Source organism: Parasteatoda tepidariorum, chromosome 2, assembly GCF_043381705.1.
Source record: "Parasteatoda tepidariorum isolate YZ-2023 chromosome 2, CAS_Ptep_4.0, whole genome shotgun sequence".
NCBI classification, from domain to species: Eukaryota; Metazoa; Arthropoda; class Arachnida; order Araneae; family Theridiidae; genus Parasteatoda; species Parasteatoda tepidariorum.
This window is the reverse complement of record NC_092205.1, coordinates 11,285,579-11,305,883: the sequence shown is the minus strand read 5'-3', so window position 1 is coordinate 11,305,883 and position 20,305 is coordinate 11,285,579. Positions and strand designations below refer to the sequence as shown.

Genomic DNA, 20,305 nt, shown 5'->3' with positions numbered 1-20,305 from the left:
TACTTTTAGTTTTAGAAATTAATTATTGTCTCCTCGTGCCATTCATTTAAATTTCCCTTTTTTTCTTAAATCATTGTCACATTGTTCTCTATGTGGGAGGGAAGAATACATTTCTTGATAAATTAATGGAAAGCTGAGCATGACGTATCAAGCTGTTTCTTCTCAACTGTCGACTTGATACCGCTGTAATATTAATATCTGGAACGTATCAATTCTATCGACATCGACAGTTTCTTGAGAAAAATTGAATTAGTCTTTTTATTTTCTTCTTTTAATTATCAGTTAAAATGACTTATAAATACTGGACGTAATGATGTAAGAAAATTGTGATTGCATTATTACAATCACTAATTACCCATTGGTCATTTCTTTTTCTGTATGAACTTTTATAGACGCCTCAACATTTTAAGTCATGTGTTGCAAAAACTGCATCATGTGATTTTTGTCTTGTCTAATTTGCTGGATTAGTTTTCAATTCTAGCCGATGTACGTTTGTTTTTTAAGATGTCATGATGTTTTTTTTCTTTCTTCAGTATTAATATTGATATTAAAATAGCCACCAAGACAATAATTATGAATCATAAAAAAGCTTTAAATTAATATGTAAAAACATAAAAATGCACGCTGGTTAAAATAAAAAGCCTGGAAAACGATCAATCTTATGATGCTCCAAAATTATCGTCTGCTTTTTTTAAAATTTTATTTGATCTTGTTGTGCTGCTTTTTTTTTAATGCTTATGTTAGCCTGATTTTTTTTCTTCTCTTACTTACTACTTAGTTATTATGGTGTTGATCTAGTCGAAAATGTACTAACATTAAAAACCTAGAAGAATACCCATTTTCCAAATGGGTAATAATATTCTAAAATCGAATATTTCTTCATGTTACTTAAGAACTTTCTCTATTTTCGGTAGGTAACATAACTGAAATACTTATAGTTTTGACTTTTAAACTGAAACATAATAATAATAAGACTATTCTTCAATTTAAGTACAGAATTTCAGCCATTAAAAACAACATCCGCTTTGTCACACCTTGGAAAAATATCCGCGATTTTGTCGCTACATAAGTTAAATACATGTATAGAAAAAGAGATTAATAAAGCTCATTATTATCAAATTAAAGAAACGGTGTGAATTTTGTGGGATTGATTCTGAATCACATTACACACTAATTTGGATGTAAAGCATGTTCCCTTTTTTTAAAAAAAAACTTTTAACTTTCTTTTCAAATTGTTTTTTTTTTCTTTCTTCTTTTGGCTTAATCTGTATTTAAAAAAACATGTCTTATTTTATTTATTTCCTTTACTTCATTCAGGCATTGTATTAAATTACGTTTTTTCTTTTACTTTAAACTTTAATTTTCTTTAAATTGACCTTTGAAAAAAAAATGTGTCTTAGCTTTAAGACGGATCTTACGGCATTTCCTTAAACTAATTTCTTCTTTCCCTCGAGGAAAATAATAAAAGTGAAAAAAATAAGTTTTCACTAAATTTTGATGGAAAGATTTGTTAATTTATTTTTCTTTGTAAGTAATTTTAATTTAAATACCTTGCATTTTTTTTTATTATTTTTTTTATAGTCATACGATGTTGTTTTTATTCTAACTTTAGGGATTTGTTTTCCTGAATATTAATTGCATTTTTTCTCTGAATTATATTTTAAGACAATCTATTTTGCTGGGTAAAGTTGTTTTTTCAAATCCCTTCATTATTTGAATCAACATTTTTACTCGCTTTAAAGTGAGTTTTTATATTTTAAAAACTTAAAGGAATTATGTAAAAATTTAAGGACATCTGCGGTCCAAGTAAAAAAAAAATTATTTAAGTGGCATTTTTTTAATTTTATTTTTCAATTACTCGAAGAATTAAAGCTTTGTTCAAAACTTGTTTTTCTTAGTCGAAGTAAGTAAATTTAACAAAATCTTACTCTTCTATTGATTCTTTTAAGAGTAAAACGTTGTACATAAAGAAAATTCTCTGAACCACCGGAAAAAATTATTTTTTCAAACAGGATTTTAACTTTCATTTCGAAATACATTTGAAAACTTATAAAAATGCGATTCTAAACTACATAGAAAACATAAGATATCTTGAAATGAAACAAATATTCTGAGTAAAATAGTTGTTCCTTTTGTTTTCTTACTATTTTGTTATCGTATGAGTTATTTCAATTTAAGTCTTCTATAACATCATCGTCTGCGTAAGTAAATAGTTGCCTTGCACCTGTAAAATCCGATCAAAAGATTTCGCTTTGAGAGGAAATTAATTCTCTTTGTATATGAAAGAGATTTTATAATAAATCTATTTTTCTTGACTATTTTGCATAATCGCACCCGAGGTGGTTTTTTTCCTCCTTTATTCATACACGTCGGTCAAAGATTTCCTCTGGTTTATTTGTAGCAACGTGCATGTTTATGCAAAAACTTGGAAGTGTTCTATTTAAACCTAAACTGAAACGGATCTTCTTTTTCTAAGATTTGATTCGCAGTTGAGAGAATTCTCGCGAGAGCGAAATTGTAGAAAATAATTGAGTATTTTATTTTGAACACTGGCGTGCAAGGGTCTTGAGTATCAGGCGACACTTTTCTAAACAAATTTATTTTGTACGATGTTTTTTTAAGACTGATCCATTACTTTTGATCTCGGCAGAGCAGATCGCTTACGTTTTCGGAAAGATAAATAAATTTTCTTTTTCCCTTTAAAAAAACAACCTCAAACAATGTTTGCATTAACCCAGTAATAAAACATGGATTGACTCTTTTCTTCTATCTTTTTTTATTTATTTATTTTATTTATCAAAAAGAAATTTTTTGAATATTTTTGTGGTATATATATTATTATTATTATTATTTGCTTTGAATATACAGTAAAACAGAAACTCGAATCGAATATCCAATGTATCTTGCTAACAATTGTGGAAATTTAAATTATTAATGAAATCTGAATTATTATTGAACTTATGGTTAGTTTAACCACTGTCGATTTTCTTTTAATTTTTGCGGTTTTTATTTCCAATTACAGAAAAGCTCTTGATAATTACGAAAAATTCCTAATTCTTTTAATGCACCTTATTGTTCTTAAATATCTCTTTAAAAAAAATACTTGTAAATTTTTTGAACGATTTTAACAAAATTTTTATAAATCCGGAATTTAATCTTTAAACTATTAAATGTGGTAAGTATTACATTATTATTCGAACTAAATATAACATTCAATTGTTTTCAGCTTGTATTTCAATATTATAACCGAAAATTATGTCCATTTTTTTTTTATATTTCTCCTACATATTTTTAACTATTATATATTTTATTATTGTACTTAACCCATTTTAGATTTAAAATCAATTAGTTTTAACATCATTTTTTTAAGGTAATCATCGACTTAAAAGTTTATAAAAAAGTTTGACGTAAAGTTTATGAAAGTTATGTTTTTGAATTAAAAAATAAAAATGGCGATTATTTATTTTATGATCTTCAAATTTTCATTGCATATGAGAATTTCCGAAAATAGGAAGCAAAAGTAAAGTGACGAGAATGCCATGATTCAATAACATGATTTCGATATAAAATCTAAACATGCGCGATAATGTTAAATAAATATAAAATTGTATATTCTTGAAAAAATTTTAATTTAAAAAAATATTTTGAAACGTTTTGTTGATTATCAAGCGTCGTTACGTTACGTAAGAAAAATATATATTTCATTGAATTCCAATTGCAATTCTCCAAACTTGAATTTACAACTATACTGCTGTACTTCTTTTTACAAAATATAATTCTTGGTTAATTTTTCAGTTCGCAGTTTGTTAATAGTTTGTTAACAGATATTATTTCAGAACTAATAAATATTTATAAAAAAAAAACATTGAATTGAAAAAAAAAAGAAAAAGGGAAATTCAACTCAAATATATTACTGGAATAAAGTTTAAGCACGAAAATATTATCTCCTGTAGGAAACTTTATTATGGCCTAAAAAAAATTAATGAAATAAAATGACAAATAAATAAATAAATAAAGTTCTTAGAACTTTATACAGTCTGACCATCCCGGGATATAGTGAACACTATCTTGTGAGCGTTTTCAGCTTTCCCGTCAGATCTGCTATTTATCTGTGATTATTGCATTCGCATATAGTGAACAGCTAAAAAATTGGTCTAGTTCCTTCATAGGGAACTCAATCTCCTTTTTACGGGGATTTAAATAAATGTTATAAAATGTTTAGTCAATGTGATAAGTTTGAAAGTATATAATTGTAGTTTTTAATTAAAAATTAAGCAATATACACGTTTTAAAAAATGCTTGAAATTAAGTTTTTTTTTTTTTTTTTCAATACACGTTGTTCTAAAAACAGGCACAGGGGAGAGTGAATTGGGTGCGCTATCTTACTTCAAAAATGTCAAAAACATAAGAAATGAAAATAAAAAAAACATCTAAAAAATTCCAATAATGGCGTTGATCGGAAAGATGAATGTTTTAAAAATTCGTTATAGAGACAACCACTTCGTTGTATGTAGAAAATTTTGACTGTCTATAAAATTTGTTCAATTGAAATTTTCTTTATAAAAATTAGCTGTTAAGAAGCTTCGTAGTAGAGAGATTCTACTTACTTACTTAGTTAACAATTTAAAAAGTAAATTGTCTACTTTTGAAAATACTGTTTCAAACAATGCTACTGCAATAACCTAAAAAATATTTTTCAGAGATATTGAATTTAATAAACCTTAAACCAGGGGTCCCCANACTGTTCTACTGCAATAGCCTCAAAAATATTTTTCAGAGATATTGAATTTAATAAACCTTAAACCATCGTAGGCTCTGACAGTTTACTACCGTAAGGTCCTACTGTAGATGTTAAGCCAGTGACGAAGCACAGTTGAAACGATGAAAAGGAGGGAGAAATTTGATATAAATGAATTCAATGCGTTTTCTTTACTTTTAATCTCTTTTTGCCTGAAGTCATTAAAAAATATACATTAAGAAGCTTATTTCTCGACTTTGTCGATTGCATAAATAAATGAAATATTGTATCGACCTAAAAGCATACATTAATTATTTTTAAAGTTCACATAATACATACATATTAATGTAAAGATTAACTTTACTTAATACTTTGATCATTTCAACTTCCGTTTTTTATTTTTAAATCTTGAATGAGGATGTAGTTATGGATTTCTTGACATAAGCTTATTACGCCAAATAAATTATCTTTTTTTCTACTAATTATTCAAAGTTTGTTAATTTTGATCAGCCTGATTAAAATGATTTTTCAAAACATATTTCGGTTGAGTTTAATTTTTAAAATTTATAAAATTAACTGGATTTAGTTTTTTAATGTGTTCTAAATAGGGTGCTTACTTCATTGTTCTCAACTTTCTTTTTTACGTCACAGCTTTTTTTTCTAACTTATTTCGGTGAATGTGAATATCGTATTTCTTTTGAACTGGTAGTGTGTGATTAAACTAATCAAAAAGATTTTTTTCTCCCTGTACATGATAAGAATTTTGCTAGAGATGTGTTAATCAATTTTATATAGACCCATATTGGGCTTAAGAATGTAGTAGTTTTATTTATAATTAAGAAAATCATATCCCAACTCTCAACGGTCTAAGATGCGATATTTTTTCGTATTTTTAGAACTTTTAAAATAGTTAAGTTAGTTGTCGGTTCTACAGCCTTCATGACAAGATTATATACATAGTTTAAAATCATCGCATTGCTTTAAGTGTAAGACGCAGAAACTATGGCTTTTTTTTTTTTTTTTTTCCTTGGCGATAAAACTTCGAAAAACAGCGTTAATTCTGCAAGTTTAATTTATCTCCAAATAAGATTTGTCGTCAACCCCTTTCGTCTAGCTTCAATTTTCTATTGGAGCTCTGTGTTTAATGACAAGGCAAGTTTGGAAACGGTGACCGCTAAAGATAGGATTGATTGCGATGATGGAAATTACAGCCAAATAAAATTCTTCATCACCGGTACTTTTTACCGTATTTCAATTCGGTATTTATTACAGTCTATAGCGTAAGCAAATCAATATTTTTCGCTTCCAACAATTAATTTATTATTATCAAGCCTAATGATCTGACGGTAGAAAAGTTATGTACAATACCGTAATTCATCATCGGTAATTCTTTTATTTGGTTTGAAGTGCTGAGCAAACGGAACTTCTTTGTAGACTTCTCCTGGGTAGTTGACTAAAAGTCTACTTAAACTTGTATAAAGAGGCCATCTTTGGGGACGAATCAGTAAATCTTTTTGTTCTTCTGTATTGTAAAAGTCTTTCTTTTTTTCTTGGTTTTCTCTTTCATCTCTTATCCTTAAATGACTTTTTATCTTCAGTTTTTTTTTAGATAAACGCATTGTTATTATATTGAATGCGTTAAAAAAAGATACATTTTTAAAGGTTTTCATATCTGTATTGTTATTAAGTTTTATGTTTATTAGTTTTTATTATTTTTATCATATCTTTAAAAAAATTTCATTCATAGATAGAATTTTGTTCTCCATCTTTCTACACATACTAGTTTAATATTCATGCTAGTTTAGTACTCGAACCTGCAACTTTCTAATTTCGTTCAAACAATTCTGTTTCCCATCTGGTAATTTATGCATTTTGCTCCGATTTTCAAGATTACGGTATATAGTCTTCGTCTGACCTGCTGTTAGTTTCTTTGTGTTTTTCTTGGGGCAGTCTGATAGTTTGCGGTAATTTGCCGCCAACAGCAGAAACTGCATCTACACTGACTGCATGACCTCCACTTTAATATCTTAGCATTTTACGGATATAATACATTATTTGATATTTTTTCATATTTAATAATTGAATTAAACGGTTGTATTCATTCATATTGAAATGAATAAAAGCTTATGAAAATTTTATCGTGATAGTTAAAAGAAATATGCCGTTTGCAACTATCATTTTTTTATTTTTACGTTGTCATGTTGAATTTAGAAACTGATATCAAGAATTTTCTAAATAATAAAAATTAATATTCTTTATTTTACAAAAAATAAGTTATAAGTTCAGTAAAAAAAAAAAAAAAATGGAGCGTGTTTTTATTTTTACTATAAACAAATACTTTTGTAACGAAAAACCTCTGCCATTATTTTGGTTCTTAATTTTTGTGTAATTCTGTTCGGTCTTTTAAAAGATAAGAATAATTTATAAGACAAAGAAGAAAAAAATGTTGTAGAGGTCCCTATTATGACCGCTTCTGTATCCATAACAATTTATGATGAGAAATGGTATATTAAAATGTGTATTTTGTTTGTTTAGATTTATCCTGATCCAGATGCAGAGGTGGCCATCATGGGCTCCATTGTGTACTGTATCCATTACAAAGATGGCTGTAAATGGTCAGATGAATTAAGGAAGTTACAGGTAAAAATTATTCTCGTGTTTTTTTAATTATTTGTTATTATTCTTTGATTAATGCAGCATTCACTATAGTAATAATTTAATAAACAACAAATTTAGAATGAAATCTAAGAATTTCAAAGACGGAAACAACAGTCCAGCGGAAAATATGTTTGAAAATAAAAAATAAATTTTTTAAGAAACTAAAATTTCCTTCAGCAATAATAGTCTTTAAAAAAAGTGTTATAAAGCTTTAAGCTGAAACGCAGAGTTTTATTAAAATAATGTTGAAAAGGCAGTTAAGTGCGTTATCATAAAAATGATTTAGAAATTCTGAATTATCAAGTAAAAATTAAAGTTCTGTAATAGGTAACTGGTATACTATAAATAAGTAACTAGACTGGTCTTTGAATTTTTNTTATGATTGATTTAAATTTGTTTCAAGTATTTTGTAATAATATTTAATCAGCAATTTAGATATTTTGGTTTTTGCCGGTTTTTACCAGTTTTTGCCGGTTTTTACCAGGTTTTTGACACTGTCCTGGCGAAAAACCCTTTTTGCCGGCAAAAACTCCAACCCTGGTAAGAGCTTTAATGTAATATTAATGATTTAATCTAGTTTAGTTACATTTTTCTTTACTCCATATTAAATATATGTTACTATATTATTACTTATTTTATTTATCATGTAAATAAATATTTTAAGATGTAATTATTTCACCAAATAATTCAAAATTGATAGGATGTTTAAAAACTATATTTATGTTTTCTATAAGGAATTACTTTTATAATGAAAAGTAAAATTAAACTATTTGATGTCTCAACACTTCTAGTCATTAACTTTGACATAAAATAAAACGAGAAATTACTTTTGACATCAATAATTTCGTATACGAATGTTTCTTGATCACTTGTCAAAGAAAAATTTATAAATAATATGTAAAATTTCAAACTGGAAGACAACTGCCAGGCAGAGGCAGGCCTGGAGGAAGTTGATTGAGAAGGCCAGGGCCCACCCGGAGCTGTCGTGCCATTGAGGAAGGAAGGAATATGTAAAATTTCCTAATGTTTCATCCAAATGTTTAAATGTCATAGTGAGAGGTTTGAAGTTTTCATCAACGATGGCTGTGGTTGGCAAAAATAATATTTTTTTAAATGTTTTTTTACATTTACCAGCGAAAGTATCTGGTAAAGATGTATTAATAATACTCAATATTATTTAAAAAATTATATCATAGCTAAAATAGTTATCAGTTCTTTCTAGAATAGTTAAAATTATTATTTCATTATTAAAAATTTATCATTAAAAAAATAAAATCATAGTTAGGTTTTTCAAGCTCAGCTGTGCTGACGAAATGTTAAAGAATAGGAGACTATTTGTCATTTAGATATCTAATGACGAGTAAATCAGTTTAAATCAAAAAACATAAACTGAAAAAATTATTTTAAGTTACTCTGGGTAGAACATCTCTTAACACACACAAACTGTAAATTTAATAAGTTTTAAAAACACTGCATTTAAATAAGCGTCAAACTAAATGGGTATAATTAAAATTATATTCTGTACTTAAGTTAATATTTAAAGAAAAAGCCAATTTCTTTAAAAAATTATTTCTTTTAAATCAATGTTTATCTAAATTAACGCTTTTTTTCGTAAATAATAAAAAGGACGTGCATGCAGCCATAATAATTTGCATTTATATCCCTTTCATTATTTTTAAATTTATTATTACTAAATCATTCATTATTCATTTTACTTCATTATTACTAAAACCTGACTTTAAAAAATCGCCCTCTGAAGAATGTATTTATTGATTATATTGAAGAAAAATTATTTTATATTTGAGTTCATATTTTTTTCTTTAAAATTTTCAATTAATTTAAATAATGAGATTTTAAAAAATCACAGTTGATTTCGATTAATAATTTTTTTTAAAAAATCAGGTAATTTAAATCACTATAAAAATTCCAAGTGCTACTACGTTAGTACTAGTCCTATCACTAATAAACGTGCTACTTTCCTGGATGGAAGTTGTACTTTAAAAAATAAAGAAATAAAATTAGATTGCATGCAAAAGTCATGCAACATTTCGTTAATTTCTATTTTCTATAAATGAAAGATTTGGGATTTATTTATTTATTTATTATTATTATTATTATTTTTTGCCCGAATTAAATTTAAGTCACCTTTTCATACATTGTAGGTTTTAGAAAATTGTTAAGTTAATGCAAGCTAAAAAGTAAGGGAATAAAAATAAAACGATAGTTAAACAAAACAAAAACAAACAAAAAAATTAATGATAATGTATAAAATTGCAAGATTTATGTTTGACTTTATTTTCTTTAAAAGATTCTTTTATACACGGTCTAGGCACCATTAGCAATATATGAATGATGCAACTTACATCGAAGTATGAACTCCCAAATGCAAGTTTGAAAGAAGATTTAACATGTCTTTTCCACCATTAAGATAAAGTTTTCTTTTCCCCTCTTCTGACACCCTCACATCCGGGATTTATTTTCTTTTATTTTTATACCAAAACTGAAAATTAAACTCGCCATCTTTTACCTCTTCATAAAAAAAAGAGGAAAGAAAAAAGGGTAAAAATAGAAGGAGAAAAAAAAAATTCACTGCATATTTATTTTTCCACTTTTACGTCCAGTTTGCTATTAAATAAAATGATTCACTCAAAAAGAAAGATTGGAATTTTCGAACATTTTTATTCTTTAGAATAAACTTTCAGAGGTTGGAAAAGGAAAATGAGTTGTTCCATTAAGAGAAGAAAATGAAAGGGGGCAGGGTAACCTTTTTTTAGTTTATTTTTAATCTCAGTTTCGTTTTTGAGATAAAGCGAGTACTTTCTGGCGGTTATAGATACCAAATTTATGGCGTTGCATTCAGCATTTCTGCCGGCTCAGTTAGATGATATCTTTTAAAGATGTAATGAAAAACAGCTGTGAAAATAGGTTTTCTTTCATTTAAGAAAATAGCTTGCATCCAAAATGCATGTTCAAATTGAATTTTTTCAAGAGTTTTAAATCCACGTCATTTATTGCGTTTAAAATAAAATATTCATAATAGTTCGCTTGCCGTGGATTTTTTTTTTTTATTTTGATTAAATTGTTGTTAAATTTTATTACAGTTATATTTCTTTTTTTTTTTTTTTTTTTTTATCTNTTCCCGCCATTTTATTTTTTTTTTTTTTTTTTTTTTTAATTTTAACGTTCTACGTGTCATTAAATTCTTTAAATAATTTTTTATATTGACATTATGTTTTAAATTATTCGAAAGAGTATGTTTTGTTTTACCGGAATTTATGCATTTCTTATTTAGTTAATGTTGATTTTCAGATCAACGTAATGTCAAGCTGCAAAAAAAGATAATTTTTTTTTTTTTAAATTTCGCAAAAGTGCTGTGTATGGACTCGTGAATGACATGTTAAGTTAAAAATGGATATTTTGTCCTCTAAAGCGGCATCTTGTTCTGGCTGTCCAGTTTAGTTCGATAAAGAGCGACTAAACCAATCTTTGCACGAAAATTCGCTTTTTAATGACAATGTAACTGGCAGAAAAAATTGAATGCTTCCATGCTTAAAAAAAAATAATGATAAAACTGCGGGAACTTCATTGCCTACCCAATTGTTTCAGTTATAGATAAAATGTTTTCAAAATCCATTTAAATTTAACTAATAAGTTATTAATAATATTGCATTAATATGCAAATTGATATTCATAATTGATTGCATGGAGAATTCATTAATTAATATTCCAAGCGTTTTGTAACGATTAATTATGGGATACGATGACAAAGAATATTTTAAATTTCAGTACATCATGTTCACAACTAATGTAATATCCTTTTTCTAATCGTAAGGAAAACACCACACCATTTTTAAATTTTCTTTCTCTAAGCATATTGTGTGTAATAACATGTTAAAAATATAAAAAAAAATTTATGTTGGAAATTTTTTTTGTAAATAAATTGTAAATGTCTATTTATTTCACGTAGAAAACAATTTTTTCCCGATCATTTGTCAATATTGCAAAATTTTAAAATTTAATTAAAAAAAAAATCATATGCTACATGGTGACTTTTTTATTCTAGTTTTTAAAAGTTTTTTCTAGTATTGCGCAACTTTTTTTAAAACTAGACAGTAGGAATTGGTTTTCAAGAGCTGCAATTATTGCAGTTTTTTAATATCACGGAGTCATTACTATTCTAATTTTTAAAATTCTCAAATATTACTTTCGAATTTCAAGTATTATTCTCAAGTATTAAAATTAAAAAGTAACCTATATCTTGAAATGTTGTACTTTGTAGGGCCACCTGAATATGTGTAAATACGATGCCATTCCCTGCACAAATCACTGTGGTGCTATGATTCCAAGATTAGTGATGGAAGACCATCTTCTATATACTTGCCCCAAGAGAAGAACGCGTTGCGAATATTGCTCTAGGGACTTTACTGGAGAAACTTTAGAGGTAAAATATTTATACTCTTTATTTTTAATTTATCAAAATTTTATTTTAAATATTCCGATGCTTTTTTATGTATATTTTAATTCGTTAGTAGCTGTGCAATTTTTCGTGAAAAATCAGAATTAAACATCGTGATAACGATATTTCAAATCGTCCTCTCGGGATTTAGAGTGAATTCCATGCCCTCCGATAAATAACGAAATAAAATAATTAACGACGACGATAAACATCGCAATCGTTATATATATATCGGACACGATAATATCGCTAGTGTAATCCTTCTGCATTTGGGTCCGTTATCGGACCCTTCACAAAATATCATTTCATAAAAACGAACCCTTCACAAAATGATTTTTTTTTTAATCGAACCCTTCACAAATTTGTTTATCTTTATTCTTGTTTTGTTAATTGAATAAACCCCTCCTGGAAAAAGTTTTTTGCAATAAGGACCCTATTTGCACAAATTCATAAAAGCAGGACCCTGGTTGAAAGAATGTGACTTAACGTTTATTTTATATTCACAAATTATGAATAATTTTTCCAAAATTTTACAAAAACAGACCTTTTACAAAATGTCTGGTCAGACCCCTGAGAATATTATCGTGAGTGCTGATAAATTTCATTTGGAATGCAAAAATTTTGCCTAGTTAAAAAATAGTATAAATTTAAATTTGAAAAAAATATTGTGAAACGTCGATACCTTTTTATGATATATCCAATTAAAAATTACGATATGGCTCAGCACTAGGTGCAAGTGTCAGATGTTTTGAAGCGAAAAATTATTGTTTCGTTTTAATCATAAATTCAATAAGACTAAATTAAAAATTACTGAATTTGAATGTCCTATATATAATGGGAACTATATTCTTTCAGAATCATGTGGGAAGCTGTCAGCTGGAACCTATCTATTGTGAAAATAAATGTGGTTCCAAAATTCAACGACGTCATCAGAGTAATCACCGATTACATGAGTGCACAAAGCGTCTCATTCCCTGCAGATACTGCCAAAAAGAATTTGTTTACGACACTTTACAAGTAAGTAATGTGCAACCTGTGTGTTGAAGACAATTTTGTCTTTAAGAAACATTTAAATTCTTAATATAATTGAAGATAAACCCCGAGAGAAAATATTGAATGTAGAAAAAATTGCTTGCAGTTTAAGGTTATTTTAATTTATCTATATCCCTTGGATACAAATAAAACAGAAAATAATCTTTGAGTCGCGATGACTTTATGGTTAGAGCACTTTAGCTGACGTAGTGGACAACTAGGGTTCTAAATGCGGTGGTGGCTTGCAATCCACTCACTTTCAGATCGATGGGTACCTGCTTGTCTGGGAAATAAAGGTGGCCAGTATGTCTTGCTGACCATAATGCCAACGTCATGATGCTTCTCACATATTAGTGGAACTCACATTTTTTTTTATCATCAATTTCTTCGAGCTGTTTTTCCTATAAACTTAAAAAAATACAAGAATTATTTTTAAAAAAATATATGTGTTTTATTACACAGAAGTATTATATTATATAATTTTTTTAAAAAATATATATAACTAATTTTTTAGCATACGTATTCAAAAATATTGACAAAAAAAACTCTAAGGCTAAAATAATAAAGCCTTAACAACTTAATGAAGCCTTATAAACAAATAATAAAGCCTTGACAGCTTACAAGATGGCAGCTATTTATCGTCATATTGATTTTCTGGTTTTTTGTTTCATTAAGTATCAATTTGAAACGGGTTATGTTAAATTCATTAACACGTAATTAATACTATTCCTTTTGATTCAAGCATTCTCGTGAAATGCCTTTTACTTTTTTAAAATTGTTTAGAAATGTTGTTAAATGAAATGTATTTCAGATCCATACTGCTAAATGTCCCCGTCTTCCCGTGACCTGTCCAAACCGATGTGACATCCTAAAAATTGCCAAAGAAGACTTAGAAACTCATTTGAACGAGCATTGTTCCGCCCTCATCTTGCCCTGCTCTTTCAAAGAAATGGGGTGCAAATTCAAAGTAAGTCACGCATCATTGTTACATTTTTTTTGTATTCTAAAAATATGCTTTGCACAAAATAATACCGTATAAGAAATCATTATTAAAAATTATTTTCTGCACGGAATTATGTTTTAATGACGATAAATAAATAATTTTGTAGAAAAATCTTTCGACTCGCTTAAAAAGTTCACGAGATATGGTGAAATGTACAAAAAAAGAAGGTAAAATTAGCATTAATGAGATCAAATTTTGGTCCGTTATTCTGATCTAGCTATTGGGACCATATTTGGTAGATTAAGGCTTTCCCCTATATTTTGAGGGCCTGATCCGCCGAAGATATATTAATTCAGAGAAAGTACATTTTGTGTCTGATTTCATAACTTAAAATGTCTTCTACACTACTATTAGCAAATGTCTTCTGCACTAGAGGTCACCCCCTCGGACCAGTAAGATATGAGTCCTAGAACATGAAGATCTGACCATCAGATCAAAATTTATTCAGGGTGACCTTTTTTTTCTTTTTTTTTTCTTTTTTGCTCTGGGTACAACATGCTCTTTCACTACTATTCTACTTTCTCAAAAAAAGTATTCTCTAATAGATAATCATTTTCATTGAAACGTAATACTTTCTGTACCGTACAGAATGAAATCTAAATGAAATCGGTCAAATAGTTTCTGAAGTAAGAATGAATGTTGAATGAAGTTTCCGAATGGAATTATCGATTATCATTAGATAAAAATTATAAGCAAAACGTTTGTGATTAGCTTAAAAAGCTTTTGAGCTATGGCAAAATCCACGAAAATTGAAATTAACATTAAAGAATCCAAATTTTCGTCTGCTCTCCAGCCTAAAATATTGGTACCATATTTGCCAGACTCAAACTTATGTTTCGAGGATCAGGGATCCAAAATTGTCTAAAAACATGTATGTTTTCAGTGTTATTTAGAGAAAGAACGTTTTGGCGTTTGATTTCGTAACTTTAAATATTGTCTGAACTATTTAATTAACATATTTAAGGTTAGGCCTTACCTGAAAATTCGATTACCAGATCGAAAGTTATTCAGGTTGTTAAATTTTATGAAAATAAAATTCGATTAAAAAAAAAAAACAGTATACAATGAAAATATATTCTTAGAGCAAGGAACCATGACTTTTTAACCTTGGTTCTGTCCTCATACTTTTAATAATTGGTATATTTTTACAAGTCAATGCAGATTTTGCATTAAAATATGATTGTATTTTAACAGTTAAGATTTACTTATTAAAATATAGCCATTATCGGAAGTTCAACTGTTACTTTTCAGGGATCTGTTTAGGAGAAAAACGGACCCTTTACAAAATATTTTTTCATAAAAACGGACCCTTCATAAAATATTTTAACTTAAAAACGGACCCTTCAAAAAATAATTTATCTTTTAATCGGACCCATCAGAAATTTGTTCATTATTGTTTTGTTAATCGAAGAAACCCTTCTCGGGAAAGGGGGGGGGGGAGACGGACAGATGTAAACGAACTAAATTTTGTCTCCAGCAGACGCTTCTTCCTTTATTCGTCCGAAATGAATATTCTGCGTTCAGCAGTAAAGGCTAAATACCAAATTTTTGTATGTTGCATCGCTAATTTAGTAGCAGCAATTGCTGTTTATTTTTTAAAATTTAATTTTTTTTATTATTATTTTACAGTGTTGAGCATTATCTTGTATCTCTTTGCAATTTAAAAACTCCTTGAAAAAGTTTTTTGCAATAACAGGACCTTATTTGCACAAATTCACAAAAGCAGGACCCTGGTTGAAGGAATGTGAATTAGCGTTTATTTCACACTCACAAATTGCGAGTCATTTTTTCACAATTTCATGAAAACGGACCTTTCACAAAATGTCTGGTCAGACCCCTGCGAAAGTTCAACTGTTACTTTTAATAATGGCTATATTTTTACAAGTAAATGTAGATTTCGCTGTAAAATATGAAGATTTAAACTGTATTTTTTCTTTCTTTTAGGGCACCAGATCAGCTGTCGATCAGCACTTAGAAGAAGCTTGCAAACCTCACCTCTCATTAGTGTGTAGCGTAGTGTCCAGGCAGCAGCACCAAATCAGCAATCTCCGTGCTGCCGTGCAGAATCTAACTCTCAATACCTCTGGTACTATGTTGTGGAAGATCACGGACTACACCCGGAGACTCGGTGAGGCCAGGGACGGATACGAACTGGTCAGCTCTCCTTTTTACACCAGTCAGCATGGCTACAAACTGATGGCCAGTCTTTTCTTAAATGGCAATGGGACGGGGGAAGGCACACACCTATCTGTCTATATTAAGATACTCCCTGGTGAATATGACGCACTGTTGCCGTGGCCTTTTAGTCATACGGTTACTTTTGTCCTCTACGACCAGTCGCCCACCCAGGAAACGGCCTGCAACATTGTCGAGAGTTTTGTGCCGGACCCTACCTGGAAGAATTTTCAGCAGCCCAGCAAGGAACCTGATGCACTGGGTTTTGGCTTCCCGCGTTTTGTATCCCATGAGATTTTGAAGAAGAAAAATTATATCAAAGATGATGTGATGTTCATTAAAGTTAGGGTGGATGGCAACAAGACGGTTGCAGTATGATTGTTTTTTTTTACCTCCCCATAAACATGACTGTAAATATATTTCAGAGAGTTTTTTTTTTAAAAATTGTAATTGTGTGAATTTTGTATTCGGAAATGTTGCAACATTTATGAAAAATTATGTTTTCTGTCGCTGAATCTGTTCTTTCCATTCATTGTAATCTGTTTGATTTCTGTATTTCATTGATTCTAAAAAAAAAATTTATGAGTTTCATTAGGTTTTTAATTATAATATGCCAAATTACTTATTACAAGGATTTGATTTGCGTTTAGTAAGCCAAATTGCTTATTTCAAGGGATTTGGTTTAGGTGTTTAGTAAGCAAAATTACTTGTGACAGCGGATTTAATTTGTGTTTTGCAAGCAAATTAAGTAATTGATTTTTGCTAAATAAACCAATTTACTTGAAGGATATAGTTTGTGTTTAATAAACCGTATTTATTTCAATGAAATCGGTTTGTATTTTGCAAACCAACTTATTTAATCAAACACAGACAGTGACAGAAAATTTCTTTTATTCATTAAACAATTTTGTCTTTCAACTAAACATTTATTCCTATTTACTTTAACATATTTTTTATTTATATGCTTATTCATCACGTTGAAAATTTTTAATAGCCTTTCAAATGTGCTATGTATACTCTAAAAGCCTATACAGTGGAAATCGAATTTGCAAAGCCATTATTTTAAAATTTAGTTTTTCTAACTTGATTTTAAAATAATGGCTTAAAAATTGAACGAAATCAAATATAATAGAAAAGATAATGCATATTTATTTTCGTTTGCAAAGAATTTTTTTTTTTTAATGTTTGTTAATGAACATTATATATAGTTTTTTTAATATTCGTTAATGAACAGATTATAGAATAATACTTTTTTCTAATAAGTTATTCTTCTTAAAAAACAGTTGAGATTGTTTCTAAAATTTTAATCTGAGGTATGTTAATGTGTTATTCATTAATGCAGTTAACTGTTGTATAAGTCTATAATTAGTTTTCAAAAAATATAATAATATTTTAAGGAACTTAATCATTTAACATTCTAATTCTTAAAATTAATATTTTTAAATTGTTACTTTAGTTATTTTGCATTATTATTGCGTGTCTTAAAATTGAGCGTAATTGTTGGAATTGCTTATCTACTTAATTTGAATACTCTGAACCATGTTTTTCATAATTTTAAATTGTAAAATTGTTGAAATTTTTTTTGAGGGAGAGAGAGATAGAAAGAGAGAAAATTAATTCAATAAATTTTTAGTGATTTCAATTTGATTTATTAGTAAACTTTTATTACCGTATTTGTTTAAAATTGGTCTTTTTTTGTGATGTTTTAATTGTATTTAGTTTTTCATTTTGTATATCTGTATTTTTTAATTAAACTGAGCATTAATATCAAAGGATTCGTATTAATCTTAGATTTATTTTTTAAAAACAAGAGTGTGTGACATGGTTATGCTTTTTTTTAAAAAAGAAAAAATTTTGTAGTTTTATCGATCAAATCTTTTTTTTCTTTTACACTTGAATTATTTGTAATCACATTTTGCACTTAGTCGTTGATTTGTGTGATAAAATATTGTACAATTTCGCTCTTTTTTTCTTTTGCTTTGTATATAGAAACATTGTTAATTTTGTCATATTTTTATACTTATGCTTTGTATAGATAATCTTTGCTTAATTTTTAATCTCGTGTGTACGTGTATTTAGTCATATTAAAGAGTCGTGCATAGGTTTGATAAACATTTGTTGTATTCAAGGGTAATGTTGTGTAAAGAAGCATCTGATATTGCTTTTTGTCTGACACCATTGTAAACTAGTCATTGAATCAGTTATAGTAATTAGCCATCTAAAATAAAACTGTTTAAAGTTGTCATTTGTTTTTATTTATTAACAACAATAATAAAATTAATTATTTTCAGATGATCATCAATACACACTCACGATACACCTTGAATTACACTTTTGATTTTAAACTGAGCATTAATATCAAAGAATTTGTATTAAAATTGCACTTGTTTTTAACAGGGCTGATTGTGCTCCGGAAAAAATCCGGATTTCCGGGATTTTTGCTAACAGTGATGAGGAAGTTTCCGGAGATCGAAGGTCCAGATGTTTCAAAAAATCATTGATCACAGAAGTTTCTGGAAATCAAATTTTCAAAGGTGGAACTTAAAAACACAGTTTATTTTATTTGTTTGTAAGGGAGAGCCAGAGAGATACTTTATAAGCTTATATTCATGATTAATATTCATTTTTTATAAGTAAATAGTTGTTACAATCATAAACTCAAGAAAGAGAGACATATTTGTAAATTTTAATTACTTCTCCAGGTCATCATAGGTATGTGTATATGGTATAAGTATGTGTAAAATTTTAAATATATTTTGAGTAAACTGAGAAATATTGAGAAAAAGGAAGTAAAAAAACTTCTTTAAATTTTTTTCAATTTAAAATTTTTTTTTTTTTTTAACTCAAGAAATTTTCCGAAATTTTGACTTAGGATCACAATCACCCCTGTTTTAAGAACATTAACAATTTTAAATCGAAAACATTTCCACGAAACAATTTTAAAATTTAAGTAAAACATTAAATATTTGAAAGTATGATTCGCATGGAATTATCTTTCGATAAGCGAAATTATATTACACCTTTCATCAAACCACCATGACTTCGAACGAGACATTGTCGTCTAGCAGAAATATTAAATTTATATCTATCCCAGTTGTAAAATAAGATTAAAAAAAAAACTCATTCTAATATTTTATTGACGTGAGGAAGTAATAAATTAGAATACTATTTATCCACGCACTTCTCCAGTATCGTATTTTATACACCGGTTATCATAAATTAAGGAAAACTTACAAAAATAGCGATAACTCCCAAAAAATAAGCCTATCCCATTGAAATTTGAATATATCGTCAAATAAGAGTTGCTAAAAGAACGAAACGAGGACATGTTTTGGTTTCCCAACGCCTTTATTTAATTAGCTTATTGTTCTTAAGCCTGATATTTTTTCGATGTAAGCCTATAACTTTAAAAGAATATTGTCGATCCATAACAAGATTCATAGTATTCTTGATATAGCTAGTGAATGAAGAAAGGAAGCACACTGTAAAATATGGATACTCAAATACTATCGCGAAACTTTCTGCGTTTTTTCTGGTATGTGCTCAATGAAAAAATTTGTCAAAGTGACGAAATAACTTATCGTCATTTCTCCGAAAAAATGAATTTCGTCAAAATTTGAAAAAAATGCTTCGTCATTTAAAAAAATTTTTTTTAGCACCTTATGTATCGAACTTTTCTAATAATCACTTCATCGTGGTCACCATGTAGGTGAATTAACGTCACCCAAACAACACAAGAAAGACTGATAGAAAGGAGAGATAAATTACGCCTGTGCCCGAAGCGGGATTTTCCCGGTACGAGGTCAACTCTTTGACCTCGTACCGGGACAGTCGGTCGGCATTATTCTCACTTTATTTTCGATTGTCTAGTCTTCATTCTGGTTTTTTTTTTTCATCTAGTTAACAATTTCTCACAATGTACTACGATGAGATTTGGGCCGTGGTGGCTCAAAGGATAGATCGTCTGCCTTCCAATGAGGTGAACCGGGTTCGAATCTCAGCGATCGTGGTTTTCCTTTCCATGTAACGTAAATGGGATTTAATTCCATCAAAAAGTCTTCCACGAAGGCAAATTTCGCCCAATAATAGGTCTACCCTTATGAAAAAATCGAGGTATATTTTAAAGGTATAAATGAGGTTGTTGTTTAATTACGTCGTAAAGTTTGAAAAGGGTGCAAATGAATACCTAAAAATCAACCTCAAATATACCCCCAGAGGTATATACAGTGACAGAAAATTTCTT

General features: G+C 28.3%; 1 protein-coding gene across 10 annotated transcripts in view; it reads left to right on the top strand.

Annotated features, from left to right (window-relative positions):
* The window catches only part of LOC107445628 (TNF receptor associated factor 4), a 216,507-nt gene extending 198,200 nt beyond the window's left edge, over positions 1-18,307 (top strand). For 9 of the 10 annotated variants that reach the window (XM_016060058.3, XM_016060063.3, XM_043054020.2 and 6 more), the window contains 5 exons: positions 7,274-7,378; positions 11,676-11,837; positions 12,708-12,869; positions 13,696-13,851; positions 15,832-18,307. In XM_016060058.3, the coding sequence (XP_015915544.2) occupies positions 7,274-7,378; positions 11,676-11,837; positions 12,708-12,869; positions 13,696-13,851; positions 15,832-16,440 (1,194 nt within the window). In that variant the 3' untranslated portion in view covers positions 16,441-18,307. The remainder of the gene's footprint in view (positions 1-7,273; positions 7,379-11,675; positions 11,838-12,707; positions 12,870-13,695; positions 13,852-15,831) is intronic. The other variant, XM_071177166.1, reaches the window with a different exon arrangement.
* The last annotated feature ends 1,998 nt before the right edge of the window (positions 18,308-20,305 follow it).